The sequence below is a fragment of the Dromaius novaehollandiae genome, chromosome 27, assembly GCF_036370855.1.
Source record: "Dromaius novaehollandiae isolate bDroNov1 chromosome 27, bDroNov1.hap1, whole genome shotgun sequence".
NCBI classification, from domain to species: Eukaryota; Metazoa; Chordata; class Aves; order Casuariiformes; family Dromaiidae; genus Dromaius; species Dromaius novaehollandiae.
Window position 1 is genome coordinate 5,311,354 of NC_088124.1, and position 15,631 is coordinate 5,326,984.

At 51.2% G+C, this 15,631-nt stretch overlaps 1 protein-coding gene across 4 annotated transcripts in view; it reads right to left on the reverse strand.

Moving 5' to 3' along the window:
• Nucleotides 1-38: 38 nt before the first annotated feature.
• SLC45A3 (solute carrier family 45 member 3) overlaps nt 39-15,631 on the reverse strand; it is a 30,820-nt gene continuing 15,227 nt past the window's right edge. Inside the window, exons 1-6 of one of the 4 annotated variants that reach the window (XM_064498276.1) lie at nt 15,125-15,275; nt 14,261-14,359; nt 11,914-12,348; nt 10,812-11,639; nt 9,052-9,317; nt 39-5,357 (exon numbers count right to left, since the gene is read on the reverse strand). In XM_064498276.1, the coding sequence (XP_064354346.1) occupies nt 4,902-5,357; nt 9,052-9,317; nt 10,812-11,639; nt 11,914-12,085 (1,722 nt within the window). In that variant the 5' untranslated portion in view covers nt 12,086-12,348; nt 14,261-14,359; nt 15,125-15,275 and the 3' untranslated portion in view covers nt 39-4,901. Of the gene's footprint in view, nt 5,358-9,051; nt 9,318-10,811; nt 11,640-11,913; nt 12,349-14,260; nt 14,360-15,124; nt 15,278-15,631 lie in introns of those variants that run through there. The other 3 variants (XM_026111942.2, XM_026111945.2, XM_026111941.2) reach the window with 3 other exon arrangements.

The following is a 15,631-nucleotide window of genomic DNA, read 5'->3' on the forward strand; positions in this document are numbered from 1 at the left end:
CCCTCCGCGTTGCCGTTCATCAGTGATGCACACGGTCGCCCAGCTTCAATGCCTTTTTATTTCCCTTCATAGAAATTTGTAATAGCTCTCCTCTTACACGGTATACAAAATATTGACTCTACTGAATAAATAAAACATGAGCATCTTCAAGACAGTATATGATCTCAGGAGAAAAAAAAAAAAACAGCATCAAAACATCCTTCCCTAACCTAGAGGTTCACAACAAGTCTCACATTAGAAAACACACGCTGCCGCCTTCCCTCTGCTCCTCACCGCCCTCCAAATCCCCATCTTGCAGCAAGGGAGGGAGAGGCATAGCACGGTTCACCGGGAGGAGCAAGCAGCAGCGCAGCTACTAGCTGGAAACAAAAGCTCAGGGTAACATCCTCCGAAGAGCTCGTACCAACCCCTGTGAAGCGGCAGCAGCATCCAACAGATGCGCTTACCTTTACCAGAACATGCCTGCGTCCCTTGCTGGTCTGTACGTGATCCAGCCATGGAGAAGCTGCTCTTAACAGAAGCACGCGGGGTTAGCCAGGAAGGACAACCGTACCGACAAGGGAGCTTCTCAACACGCACTGGAAAATGCCTCAGCAACAGCCTGAACTAGGAAGAAGGGCTGCTGGTAATGACAGCACCCAAGGCATCGTGCTGGAGGACAGGGAATGTCGGGACAACGGCCGGGGTCGCAGCAAGGACAGCGACGGCAACATCCCTTACGGCCTGGGGAAAGGCAGCTGCCGGTGGCCCCAGCTCAGCCGGACCAGAGCTCGGCCTCCGCAGCTGGCTCTCGCAACAGCTGGGATGAGGCTGCAAGCACGAAGTGTCACGAGTGCTTTCACGAGGATGCGACAAGGCCAGCTCTGCAGGCCTGACTCCAAAATGGCAAGACAGCAACAAGTGGCTAGCTCCAACCCACTCCCAGTCCCAGCCCGTGTCACATCCCAGCCCCTCCCACTGCGCAAAGCCTCAGACTTGCCCAAAACCACCTCTTCCTCCAGCTCCCTTGCCCTGGTCTCTCCCCATCCTTCTCTCAGAGACTGCTGCCTTGTCTTTCCTCCCCGGCTGAACTCCTGGGCAGCGAGGCTGCACCCCAGCCTGCCCACTGCCCATCGCCCCTGCAGGATCTGACCCCGGATGGCAGCTGCCTACGCTCCTCCTCCCCTGCTGCAAACAGCCGCTTTCTTAGGGCAAACAGCCCCAGTGTGTTTGGGCCTCAACTCCCACGGGGGACAGGGCTGGTAAAGACAGGGTTGGCTCCTGGCACACGCTCCTTCCTGTACCCATCTGCCCACTGTGTCAGCAGCTGGCAGACGGCCCAGCAGACTTCTCCTGATGTAAAAGGAGGGTAAGGAGGAAAGGAGCAATTACCGAATTTGCTGGGTTTCACTCCAGCTGGAGGGCTGGGGAGTAGGGTGCCAGGGCAGGGGGGACCCACAGAAATCAAACGGTCTGTTGTGAATAATCAAGCAGCTCCTCTTGTACTTGTGAACGGGCTAAAGGAGAGTGCTGCAGCCAGAGGACCCATGGATAAGGAGCCCCTGGTTCAGCCCGAATCATGTCTCTCCAGCTGGAGCAGAGAGCTCAAGAGAACAAGCTCTGTTATCAGCCAGGCCACAGGTCAGGCCAAAGCGGGATGACTGGCGCCTGTCTAGGATGCGGCAGCAAAGAGCAAGAGCAGCTGGTGGAGGAGTCAGAAGTTCAGCCGCTCAACGGTCTTTTCCAAACATAAATGAAGCAAATGCAAGCACCTCCCCTGAAGCATATCTGGATTATGAGAAAACTGGACAAACCCAGCCTGCCCTCTCCTAGGATCAGCGACATCAGGGCCAGCGTTGCGGACGCAGAGGCCAGACTTGTGACGAGAGCTGGCTGCCGAGTCCCAGACACAGTGCAGCGAAGGGGACGGGAGGACGAGGAAGCTGGTGGTATGCTTGATCTACCAGTCAAGGACAGGTCCAAGACCAGTGATCCCAAGTCCTGCAGTCCAGCCAATGCACAAAGCCTCCTTGCACATACCATGAGCCCAAGCCTACTCCTGTCCGCCAGCTACGGCTAGGCTGCAGCTGCACCAAAGCCACCGGAGCACGTGGAGGGCAGGTCAGCTAGGGAACCTGGCACGCCTCAGTTTTGCCCTCTTGAAGGAGATACAGGCAGCACCTTGTTCTCTCACGTTCCAAACCAAAGGACATCATAAAACAAGGCTGTCTCATCCTCCAGCCCTCTGCTTTCCCAAGGATCACTTGGATGTTCCTAACGAAGCATTCAAGGACTTTATCATCAAACCCGTACACCTGGAGTTTGCTGTGGAAGTACTCTTTAGGCACTTAAACATATGGCTCAATTATCAAAAGCACTGAGCACCTTTGCAGCCTCCATGTGTGAAGGCTCCCCACATTTTATACAGAGGAAGGAGGAAAAAAGAAAAAAAAAAAAAAGGTACCTCAACACCCAGATAGGGACCTGTTAGAAAATCTTGGTCAGAGGTTATACTCATCAGTGGGAGCATTCATCCGAGAAATACCCCACCTTTGGCAATAACATTTTGCCTAAAAACTTCCTCATAAAGCTTCAAGTGGATCAAACCAAGGTAGGAAAGGCAAAAGAAAAGAAAAACCATTTCCACAGATGGTTAAGCAGCTGCCACATCCATTCCCAAAACAGCTGCATTTCAACACACAAACCTTGCTGTGGGAAAGGGAGGCTGGTAGGCATATAATTTGAGAGGAAATAAAACAAAAACAGTCACCCTTTACGGGAAAGAAAAGTTTAAAAAACTTAGGAGAAGCCCTCTCAGGATCTGTCTGCAGACAGCAGGGGAGTAACCTTGCTTCCATGCCAAGAAACAGTCTGACATGACCTTGCAAAAATAGCAACATTCTGCCCTTCAGCAGAGCCTCACCAGTGGATCTCACTGCCCACACACCTACACAGCAAATTACGAGAGTATTAGTCACAAACACTTTGTTTAGACCAGCCAAAGATAAGGACTGTTGTCTTTTGGGGAAACTTCTCCTGCAGACTTACAACCCAGCCTCCGAGGGCCCAGTTCATGCCTTCCTCTACACACTGTTGGCAGAGTTTGGATCACTTCAAGTTCTAAGGAATTCTGTGCGCCAGGATCTTGACTCCCCCTCGGTGTATGGGGGATCTTCAAGTGGCAGAAACCTGCCACCAGCAGAATTTCTCCAGCTGCTCCACTCACCTCAGGCACGGGACCAGCCAGAAGCACACGCAGCTGCAGCCAGCTTTCTGCCACTGCAAGATGAGTCATGTCCGTGAGCTAAACCATCTAAACAATCCAGGAGCATTCTGCTCCCACCACTGTGGGAACGAGAAACACTTTGCTTTACTCCGTCAGGTGACTATGTTTAGGCTGTGCCCCAATAAGAATCTTGACTCCTGTCTGGAAATTAAAAAAAAGCGTAACACAGTAAATGTGTAATGGGGATCAGCAAACCACAAGCCCAACTGGCCCCAAGAGTGTACTTCTCTTGTCCAAAACACCAAGAATTAGGCTTACACTGTTCTAGAAGTAGCTGCCATAGTGGCTGCACGTTTCATCCTACCTACCTCCTGTTTAGGACACTGTCTCCATCAGGCTGCCCAGGTGTGCTGACAACATGTTAATTCAGCCAACACGCTGGATACTGGGGTGCAGCGGGCTCTACAAGGCGCCCTCCAGCCTACCTGCAAACACAGCCTCAGGCCTTTCGGTTTGGAAGGAAGAGTCTGGTCTAGAAGGCTGCTTTGGAGACACATTTTCCAGGGAACGCGGACACAGCCAGCGACTGACGAGAGGTAGCTACTGAGCACTGACTACTGCTGAGTTCAGCTGGCCATCGGGGACAAGCAATTCCTCCACCTTCTTCAGGCCTGGTATGTTTGGTCCAGAGTTCTTGGGACGGCCTTTTAGGAGGGATGTCCCTGTTATAGGACTGAAAACCCTCGGAGAACAGATCTTCCTCACGACATTGCTGCATCTTTTTAAGACCCAGGTGTAGAAGGCATACGACCCAGGTGTAGAAGCCTCGATCTGTTATAAGGCACTGGAAGAGAGAAGGCTACAGTTCTGAGCTCTGAGGAAGGCAAGATCACAGTTAATCAGAACGATGTAGGGAAAGCTAAAATGGTTAAGAAAAAAAAAGAAAAAAGTTAAAAAGTCCTTTCCATCTGATGAATCTTGGTACAAAGGTAAAAGATCAGTCACCTCTTGGAACTGGTCCTAATGAAACATTACTTATTTTTCTAAAACAAGACATAGTAGCTTTTCTCCTAAATTGGTTTCTGCTAGCCAGAACGAAGACTGGGAAGGACTGAAATGTGTGTACACATACACATCCCCCCTTTGCTCACTGGTTAAATCTTAGCCATCCATCCTTTTTCCAAGCAAATCTCCTCCCAGTGTCCTATCTGAAGAAGTATTACTCAAGAAGTTGAGTAAAACTAGAACAAGCAGGGGAAGAGGATCAAACTACAACTAGAAAACAGGATAGTCAATGATCTCTTTTTCCCTTTCCCATACCACTGTTTCTCCTGCTCGGTTTAGGTAGAATTACACAGAAACATGACCCGTTTTTAAAGGAAAAGTCCATTTCCTTTCTCTCATCCCTACAATCCCCTTTGGTGCTGTCTGTGTAGTGCTTTCCTTTGATAAAGGCACCACGTGAAAAGCACTGACGACCCAAAGCACAATGCCCCAATGCCTCTTATTTACACCTGAGATAAGCTCTGCTGCATCTCTCCTGCCCCCAGCCCAAGAACAGCACCCCCAGGGCTCCCAGCAACAGCACGGGGAGAGCACACGCAACACGAGGCTTCCCACAAGTGGCTGTGTGAACATACACATGCGTCTTGTTTGGCCATGCAGTCACCCGGGTGTTGCCCCTGCGCCTTCCACATCACACTGAGTACTTGGCCATGTCACTCTTATCAAAGACAACTTTGGTTGCAAAGTAAATGGCTATGAGGCCAAAGCCAGCAGCCGATACCATGTAGGCGGTCACTGACTGCGTAAACTGGACGATGGACCCCATGACAAGGGACGGGACAACCTGAGAGAGGAGGAAAGCACTGTCCAAAATGGCCAGGTCCAGGCAGATCCCTCGGCCAGGAGCCACAGAGTCCGGATCTCCCACCATCATCATGAGCGAGACCTCGCAGGAGGAGCTGACGCACAGAGCCGAGCTGGCAGCTGCAGGAGACGAGGAGGAAGAGGAAGAAGAGAAGAGGCCTCCAGCGTGTCCGTTCTGGTAAGGCAGCTTCTGGCTAGAGAGGAGGCCTTTAGGGAAGACCGATTTCTTGTCCAACTGAGCTGTGTCTTCCTCCTCTTTGCTTTTATACTTATGCAAAAACACCTATGGGAAAGAAGGAGGGAGGTGAGGAATGAGGAGGAAGGGTGGAGCCCAGTAAGCAAGGTGAGAGCAGGCGGATGCTGTGTACAGAGTAAAAACACTCTGGGCTTTGTATGTGCTGGGTCAGGGCTGTTAGAGGCAGGGAGTGCCTGCAGTGAGCCTGACCCATGCGAGATGGCCTCCAGGAGCCAGTCTGCCTTTTCCTGACTGGCACAGGATTCAAAGCAACTCTGACTCACTGGAGGAATTTGTCCACGTGGTGCCTTTGTTGCATTCAAGCTCTGTGGCTCAGCAGAGCGCTGCAACCCAAAGCTAGCCCAAGCTCTGCACTTTGGGACGTTCTGCTCCGAGCTCTGGGCCATCACCTCCTCACTAGGCGCCAGGAGAATCAGTCAAGTCGTGCCAAGCACATGAGCTGAACTTTAGGGACCTGGCCATTTCCCTGTCACCAGGGAGTTCAATAGCCTGATTCCCAGCTCATAGTGGAGAGAAGAGAACCCAACCTCACTTTCCACCAGCTTAATCATGCCCTCCTGTGGGGATGAACTACAGGGCACTAGTTCCAGTTCACCCCATCCTGAAATCAGCCCATGCATGCTTTCAAAACAGCAATGAAGGGTCAGGGCCCACTTTGAACATACCAAGGGCTGAACAGTCCATTCCAGGGCAAACGGCAGTCTTAACAAGGTGGCTGACTGGAAACTCAAAACCTTTCTGCAAAACAGCCCTAAGGGCAGAAGAACTGTTTGGAGCCAGCCATTGCCTATCTGGGATACTTAAAAGCGATACCAACTGAGATGGCACAATGCTGGGACTCAGGAAATAGCTCTGCAAGAGGCCATGCAAGACCTCAAGTGAGTCGCTTCATCTGCCTGAGCTGAGCCTCCCGACTCCGTCTAGAAAAGTGGGGAAACAATAATCTTTTCTTCCTCTCACCCTTTTCTTCTTCCATGTTCTGCTCAGGCTGTGAGATTTCTGGGGTATGGCTCACTCCAGCAGTATTCACAGAGAGAACTTGGATCAAAAAGCTCTCCACATTAACACCAATAAATAATGGACAGTCCTGTGCAGAGAGCAAAAATGCTGCAGAGCCCCAGCTTTAGAACTCCAGAGCATTTGCAATTAAACACAACCTTCCATCTGTAGAGGGTAGTGCAGATAACAAATGACATGTTAATCCATTCTCCACATGGTGAGATAGAACAAACCAGGAGAACAATAAGGGGGAAAAGAGCACCCATCTGAGAGCAGAGAATACTGTATCCAGCTGCAGGCTCAGAAGCGCTTGCCTGAACTACCTTCCTTTTGGCAGGAGGGACAGCAACACACATCAGGGTGAGGGAACGGCTACTGCAGGAGTGCGGGCACCCCCGTTCTGTTCCGGGCCATCCCAGAGCTTTCAGCAGTCTTGGCGCCTGCCCAGCTACACCCAGCCCTGCCCTAGCGTATGTCAGCACCAGCCAGGCTCTGTTCATGCTGCCCCAGGCCATGGCTGCACTTCTGTAACACAAACAGTTTCAGATTCAAGCAGAGAAAAGAAAACAGATGAGACAAACTTTACTAAATCTAAATCCTCTCCCAAAAGCTTTACCTGGGTTCTGCTCAGCTGCTTACCGTACCCTTCAACCCCGTGAGTCTGCCTCGGCTTATGAATGTAAGCCCAACTGCATGAATCCAGGACTGTCACATACTTTACGTGGAGCTTAAAAACTTCCCATGTGCCTCCTATTGCCATCAGACTTCAAAGCAACTCAAAATCCTGCACAGAAAGGGCGTTGTGAGCACCACACTAGGATGTGTCCACATGTCCAGCCCCTTCATATTTGATGCGGGAGGTTCCCAGAAGCCTGCTCAGATGCTCTAAAGGCCCATGCTACATTTTTTTTTTGTTTCTAGCCTGATTTAAAATAGGACTTCAGAGGAACGAGTTCTGGATGTTTGAGTAGCTACTGTAAAGAACGCAAAATCCACTTATACTCAATAGGACCGAGCTTAGTGGATGCTTTAAAACCACCACTTGTAACATGTGATACAACCCCAGGACACAGTTGTACCTAAATCAGCAGCTTCATCTCCCTCTAGAGTTGATGGGGACTGGTGGGAATGAGAAACCTACTTCTCCCTAACTTCATGCAGAAGATGTGAAGGCCCACCATGCATTTAACCTATGACAAGCCTTTAAGTGCTGTTAGAACATGCACATCTCTTCATCCTGTTCTAGACAAGGTTTAGTGGCCATGCGAAGATGAGAGGGCATGCAGGAGAATGGACCGACTTACGCAGCCTGTGCAAAGCAAGGAGCTCCAGCTGAGGTGGCCTTGCAGGCTTTCGCCAACGATCCCGCACAGGGTGGAAACAACAGCCACTTTGGATGCCCCTTCTGCTGACTCACTTCGGGAGGAGCATTTAAAATAAAAACAAAGTAAAAAAGAGAGAAAGAGAAGAAAGAGAGGAAGCAGGAACAAGGGGAAGCAAACAAAAACTATGGCAGAATTCAACAGTAAGAGAAAAGAGAACAGAAATGGAGAAGATGGAAAATTTTCTACAAAAGGCATTTTAGGGACTGCTTCTTGTGGGGCCTCACTGCAGACTGCTGGAAAATAGTTGGTAAAGGAAGGAGGAACTTTAAAGCTAGGACAACAAAACCAAACCCAGCCATACTCCCGTCTCATTGTATTAAGAGTGTTGCCCGTCAAACCTTTGGCAAACACTTGGGCATGTGGCCTTCACATTCCCAGCCTGTGGGGTTTGGTTTTCATTCTGTTCATATTACATCCATGGGAGATCCCAGCCAAACTAGTTTTTGCAGAGCAGAACACTCTCTCACACCCCTATTTTGACAGGATGCCTGGTGTAAATTGGGATGGGTTGGTCAGAAATATTTGTTCAACGTGAACATCTGGATGCCTGTGGTAAAAACTCCTACTTATTTCACTGCACAGTGAAATGCCTGCCATTGGGATGAAAGAGCTGCTCTCAAACCACAAATTAGTTTTGCATTTGCAGCACAAGAGAAACTCCTATTAATCCAGTGTGCAACTCAGGAACCTCCTAGGACTTCTCCACAAAGATAACATCTGTGAGACAGGATTGCTAGCTTTTGTGTTCATGTCAAAAGTTTCACAGTATTTATTTTCCTTAGAGCTAGGGGAATAGGAAGAATGTCAGTTTTCATTTTACCGATCTTCATATTATGGACAAAAATTTGAAAGCGAGAACCCTAAAGGCTGAATATTCATGAATTTTTTTTTTTAAACACCTAAGGTTACTCACACTGCAGAAGTGACTTGGTTGCAGAAAACGCATGGGAATCTCTAATTAACCTGCAGCAGTTTCCCTAAAAGCCTGCAGAACAGAGAGGACACAGGATGCCCCTCTTGAGACACCAACCTTAGCTGATTTCTCCTATCTTATCCACTCCCCACAACTCAAAGCTATAGAATACCATGCTTGGGGTGGGCAGGGAATGCCTAGGGAAAGAGATTCTAAACTCTGTTTTCTCCTCCATCTCATATTAATGGAGTTCAGATGAATTTTCAGAAGAGACACAGCCTGGAATCAAGAGGCATGCGTGGAAAACCTCTGAACACAGGTGTGCGTTTCTCTTCCATGGGCTGTGCTGACTGTTACCAGCTACGAGTGGCAAAAGAGGCCGGCCAAGCTGTCATCGCAGCTGCGTGGCACACCAGACTCCTACCTGCTTTTCATGATGATACAGCGATGCCAGTGTATACGGCAGGATCTGGAGTGCAGAGAAGGTGAAGCCCGTCAGAGCAGCCGAGATGGTAACGACAATGACGCTGTGGGAAAGGCACATGACGAAGGCAGCCATGGGGAAGAACACCACGCTGGCCAGGTAGACTGCCCGCGTCCCAAACTGCTTCACCATCCAGTCCATGATTGTCGAGAAGAAGATGGACGTGACACACTGCAGGAAGAGGCCCAAACTACCCATGCGGACACCTGCAGATAAGCAGAGGTGCTGACAGGAGCTGCCCCGGGTTCAGTCAGCTAGACACCGTTGGGCCTCATTCCCTCCCCTCCAGGGCCCAATCCAGGACAGTCCATGCAGAGCGTGGCACAGTCCCAGACAGCCAGGACAGCCTAGCTCAGTCCAACAGCACAGCAGCATCACCTCATGTATCTCTGGGTTGCGCCAGGCAGATTACATCTCCTACTCTCCACTGGGCAGGAATATTTCCTACACATGCTCCTGGATACTCCAGGCTAACTGGAGGGGCAACGAGAGCTAGGAGTCCAGATGCCATTCTTGTCTTTGAAGTCCCTGTACTCACCTTCCCACCCCTAAGACCCAGGTTCTGTCACCTGCTCATGAACCAGGATGTGCTATCTGATGCCAAAATCAGCAACAGAACAAAAGGAACAAGGAATTATGCTTAAGCCAATGAGAAAATACACAACATCCACTAAGCGACTACAGCGTCCGGTAGCAATCCGGACCTTACCCTTTGCAAAGATTTATCAGATTTCAGGGAATTAAAACCATTAACTCTTTGGAGCACAGATTATTACTCAATGCAGGTTTCTATGACAGCTAGCACAATGAGGTCCGAACCTGCTGGAAGCTCCACACTGCAAGTGTTAAATAATAATTAAGCTCCCTGTAAGTTAAACAGACACTCAGCACAAAGAGGCAATGTACTGCAGAGCTCACGGAGGCAGTGAGCGGAAAACTCGGAGGGCAAGATACACAGCCACAGGAGGGAGGCCAGGGAAGCGCCTCCAAGAATACAACATAGCTCTGGAAGAGGAAATGAAGGGCTGGGCAGTGAAGTCAGGGCTCTGGCACAACACAGCAGTCAAAACAGGACAGCAGGCAACAACAGTGAGCAGGTAACGCACTGCAGTTAGCAGTATCCCATGATGTGGACGTGGCAGATGCAGCGGATGCACTGCTCCAGTGATGAGCCCTATCAGAAAGCACTGGGGAGAGAGGGGAGAACAGTTGCTTGAGGACTTCCTGGGTAGAGAAATGAAATGGAAATCTCTCAGCAGCATGATAGGGAGATGCAGCAAAGCCCACCTCACTGCTCCTGAGCACTCCCTGGCTTTCCAGCCCTTAGTCTCCAAGAGATGGAGAGCACCATTATCCCTCATTTAGAAAGGAGGGAACAGCAGTGAAAGGACCCAGCAGAGGCAACAACAGCTCACAGACAGATCTGGATATATCCTGTTCAGCATGCTATGGGCTGCACTGCCCTGTGCCTGCTACCTCAGAGGAGAAAGGGGTGTTCCCCCATTCGCTCCACTGTGCAGGGCTCTGTGGGCTGTGAAGGAATGTTTTTTCCGGAACCCTCTGCAGAAAGCGTACAGTTTCCTGTAACATGATTTTGCATTACTAGCAGAGCTGAGTCCATTCCTAGCTCCCACTAAACGCTCCTGTTCTAGGGAACAGGCCCTGCCCTGCAGCCTCAGAGCAGCTGGTTCACTTCTTACCTTCGTCATAGTGGCGTCTGGCATCCGTGCCTGGCTTGGCTCTGGGGATGCCGTGGTAAAGCCCTTCCCCGACAAAGTCCGTGTAGAAAAGCATGAAAGTCATGAGTGCCATCCAGCTGCAGAGCTCGGCCACGAACAGGCGCCGGATGACCTTGGGGATGCGGCAGTAGAGGCTGTGCAGCCGCGGCACCAACGTGCAGAGGTTTCTCAGGGCCTGCACCACGTGCCTGGCCTTCAGGAGGCTCCTGGACACCTGGCAAGAGCAGCAGGCAGCGGACGAGGGCTTAGGGGGAGCATCCTTCAGTGCTGGGCCGGCCAGAACATCTGCTTGGGTGGCTGCCTCCTCCGTCACAAAGAGAGTGGCCAGCACGCAGCCGAGGAAGATGACGGCGAGGAGGCTGAAGAGGCACGTCTCCTGTCCACCCAAGTATGGGGCCAGGAAGCTGCCATCCCAGTCAATTGCTGGAAGCAGGTAGCCAATGCAGCCCCCCAAGCTGATCATGAAGGCGTACATGGAGAAGGCCTGGCGGCAGTTGTCTGGCTCCTGGAAGAGGTCCGAGAGCAGGGCTTCCAGTGGAGTGAAGCAGACCTGGCCACAGAAATCCAGTAAGCCAATGCCCAGGATGAGGAAGGTAATCTCCAGCGGGCGAGTGTTGAGGGCGAAGAGGCCGGCCAGGCTGCTGGCGTGGGGGATAACGAAGAGGCTCAGCAGGACTCCCAGGCACAGCATCCAGATGAAAGGCCGCCTTCGGCCATAGCTGCTGTGCCAGTGGTCGCTGGCAGATCCGATCATCGGGACAAAAACAAGGCCGAGGACAGGGCCTATCCCTGGAACAGAGACAGAAGTGGTGTTAAGGGGGCAGATCCAGACAGGACATTGGCATCATGGTCTGTGTGCACAGTAATAAAAGCCTAGGACATTTCAGGAACTCAAGACACTCCACTAGCACACAGCTGCCTCCTCCAAAAACAAGGTTGCCCTTGATATAACAGTATCCCTGCACACCACTCTGCAGAGACAAGCCTCCATGCCCTTACTTGCCCCCCACCCTTCACACTCGCGGAGGAAATGAGCACCTCAGAGAGGAGATGAACTGCCTACCCAGAACCATGGTCATGAACTTCTCCTCCACACCCACTTCCAGCAGTAGCGGAGGCACGTAGGTTATTCCTGCAGCCAGACAGACCTCCAGGCCAAACGTCAGGGAGTTGACCAGCAGGAGCTGGGCCTTGCGGCTGTGGAAGAGCATGCTGATCCATGCTTTCTGCGCCATGCTGCCCTGACACCCCTTACTGACAGAGGGCTGTGTCACTCCAGCCGCGGCACTCCCGGGGATGTCCCACAGGCAGACAACAAGGTCTGGAGCTTCTCTTCCTGGTCTGCTGGACAGATGCTGCCTCCCATTTTTAGCAACTGTGAATGAACTGTCTTTTCTTCCTCCTCTTACTGTAAGATGTGGCCCTAGCAGTGCTGAGTCCAGGCGTGGGCAGGCAGGGCTCCCGTTCCAGGCCTCCCCTTCCGTTCAGATGCTGCACTCTGAAAGGAGAGAGCTCGTTAGAAATAACATGTTCCAGCACACAGAAAAGGACTAAAACCAGCACCACACAGATATCACGCAGGCACATCATAGCTGAAAGAGACAGGCCTGTCCCAACAGGCTTACCAGCTCCGGACAGACACGAGAGGCTGAAGAGGGGGCACCTGAGAGAGGTCTAGGATTAAAAGACACTGGCTACATTTGCCCTGGGTTTCTCTCTAAGGGCTTGTGACAGGTGAGACAGACACCTGTCAGAAATGGTTTGGGAAAATCCAATCCTGCCTTGGAGCAAAGGGAGGTCTAATGACTTCTCGGCATCCCATCCAGACGCATCTTATAGATGGGCAGTTGTAGCAGAGGGACAAAGGTCTGATCTTCAGAAAGGACTTCGGGGCCCATCTCCCAGTGAAATCAATTAAGAGTCCCCTCCAAGGACCGAGGCCGCAGCCGCTTGCCTGTGGTCATACAGGGCAGTCTCCAGGGACCTACATTGCTGCTTAATGACCGGGCCATCATCCCCTCTGCTCCGCAGCTTCCAGGGAAGCAGTTTCACCCAAACCCATCTCCAGCCCTTGAGATGGAGCACAGAAAACAGATGGTGCCTCTTGGAGTTTCACAAACAAACCTGACCCAGTTTAGCCTTGTCTAACAGTGAACGGCAATTACCTTACTCATTAGTCTGAGTCATTTATTTGCCCTGTAACATGCTCCCTTCTCTCCAGCCTTCTTCAGAGGGAAGAGGCCACCAAAGCAGGACGGAGTCTAAGGAACTAAGAGTAAGCAAATGCCTCTTAGTAACCTGTTATGAGCCTGCCGTTACGAGAGTCTGCAACTGAAAGAAAACCTGCACGGTAAACTGCATCTAGTCTAGTCAACCAAACTGCTGTTTTGCTAAAAGCATCTTGTAAAGATAGTCTCTGGTTAGGCTGGGAAAGGTAGAATGGGTTAGCAAGAAGAGTGACATTAAGCCCCTGCACAGACACTGATAAAGGAGTAAAATAGTCAAAGTACAGCCTAATTCTCCAGGGATTCACATGTTCTAGCTCCACATCTTAAATGAGCCATTGCTGAGTTTCTCTGTGGGGACAAGGCACAACAGCCCCTGCTGTCCTGGATGTGTTGCAGCTTATGACCTGCTTCTGGAAGGGCCCCCCTGCACTCCTGTTTGCACGTGAGTTTTTGCTTTGTGTCCAACTGCTGCTTGGCTTCCTGGGAACCGTTACATGGCTGCCACATCTCTGTCTGCAGCACAGTCACCATGGGCTTTGGGCCCTTCTGGATGAAGGAGGCTGAACAGAATGCAAGACGTGCAGGCGGAGGAGTTTATCTCGGCTTGCTCCCTCCCTGACCGCGGGGTAGCTGTCACTGCAGTACCTACCTGCCTGCACACCTTCTCTGCGCTGGAGGAGCTAACCGGTATGGAGTTCTCCTTACTTAACTGCGGAGAGTGATCCCAGCAGGAGAAACTAGGTGAAAATCCAGTTTTGCAGCCCTGCCCCCCTCTAAATTCTTTGTCTCAATTACAGGGGAAAGGGAAAGACTCGCATAGGGAGCATCGCCAGGCAAACGCTTGCTCTCCTTCCTCAGCACGGAGGCACCCAGTGCTCGAGGTCATGCCTGGTGGAGCGGGTCAGACTCTCCTGGATCCAGACCGGCTGCTCGGCAGAGGGTCAAGCCAGGCTTACGGAGCCCGTGACAAAGGCTAACCCTGCAGGAGGAACCACTGAACCAGTAGTGTGTTGGACCATAGCCTGCCACAACCACACAGGGCAGAGCTAAAACACCACGTTGTCACCAAACTCTGTACAAATTAGTGTTCTTTAACTTCAGCAGCTGCACAAGTGTTAGAAGTAGACAGGTGCAGTTGAGAAGGTCTCTGAATCCTCCTCTTCCCCTTTCTTCCCCTCTTACCATCAGCCAAAGGACGCACACAGAGATACCCGGGTGAAGCTGGAAGTGCGGTGATGAGGTTTTTGCAAAGATGCAAGCATCATTTTCTACCTCTTACTGCTGTGGAGGAGAAAGAGATACTGTTCCTGAGCTGAAGAGTTGACGGGCTGCCAATTACACATAATAAATACTGATTACTTTCCTACCAGAGTTATCAACCTTCCCCCTCCACGCTCCCTTAGACCTTGACTGTCACAAAGGATATCTTCTTTTAACAACAGTGAGCATTCAAATGACTTGCCCAAGGTCAAATAGCAAGCTAACAGCAGAGGGGGAACAACAGCAGTTTTCCTTTAATCACTAGACATCACTTCAAAGGAATATTCAGAGGCCCCAGATATGCTTAGCATTACTTTAGATGCACTCTATCAGCAAGGAAGCGATTGGGGGCAGCAACCACCTTTCTTAGATGTGGGCTAGACACAGGATGTCTTGGCCTTGTTCATTTATGAGGGGTGCCCAGCTGGCTGACAGCCTTGGGATAGGAATTTAAACTGCAGCCCTGCAGCTCTGGCAGCACAAACCTTGGTGCTGTTATCTAGAGGCAACAGGCTCCCGAGCCAAAAGTAACTGAGCCACCTTCTCCCTGAGCCAGACCCAGAACAGAGATGCAATGCTCACTGCCCACTGCATGTTGTCCCAATACCCATTAAATGTCTCTTTATTTTAACCACAAAATACTGACAGCTTGGCTTAGCTGTAAAGAAATGCCAGCACAGACTAGGAAAAGCATCAGAGTAACAGCGTTGATCTGTAAGGACAGGGGCAGAGGGACAGAAAAGGAAGATCTGGGAGGCTCACAGGAGCCCAGAAGCCAGGACTCACCTGCTCCGCGCAGAGGAGCGACAGTGATCCCTTCACTGCCCGCAGAGCCGGCACTTCCTAGAGCCAGCCTTCACGGAAAGGCTGCTTAAGTAGTTAGCAGGCAGAGGTGGAACTGAGCTGCAGGTACACATGCAGGTTTGGTTTCAGGGCCCTCCCTGCCGCCCGACAGCACAGCACGCTGCAGTGTTACTAGCACTACGGCCACACCTGCGCCTGGGCCCCTTGTGCAAGGCGCTGAGCAAACACAGGCTGCTACACTGGCCTGACAAAGGACACAGTTCACTCTTGCTGAGTGCTTTGCCACTCCTGTCCCAAAATAGCTCAGAAGGAAACTCCAGGGCCTGCATTTACATCTGAACTTTGCCCAAAGCCCTGCCTCGGTGTCAACACTTGTCACCTTCCCTTGCTGGCCTGCTGGCACATAACAAATAGCTCTTCCACACTATGGGCACCAGCAGAGCACTGAGCAGGGCAGGAACTTGCCGAACAGGACTCCTACCCCTCAGC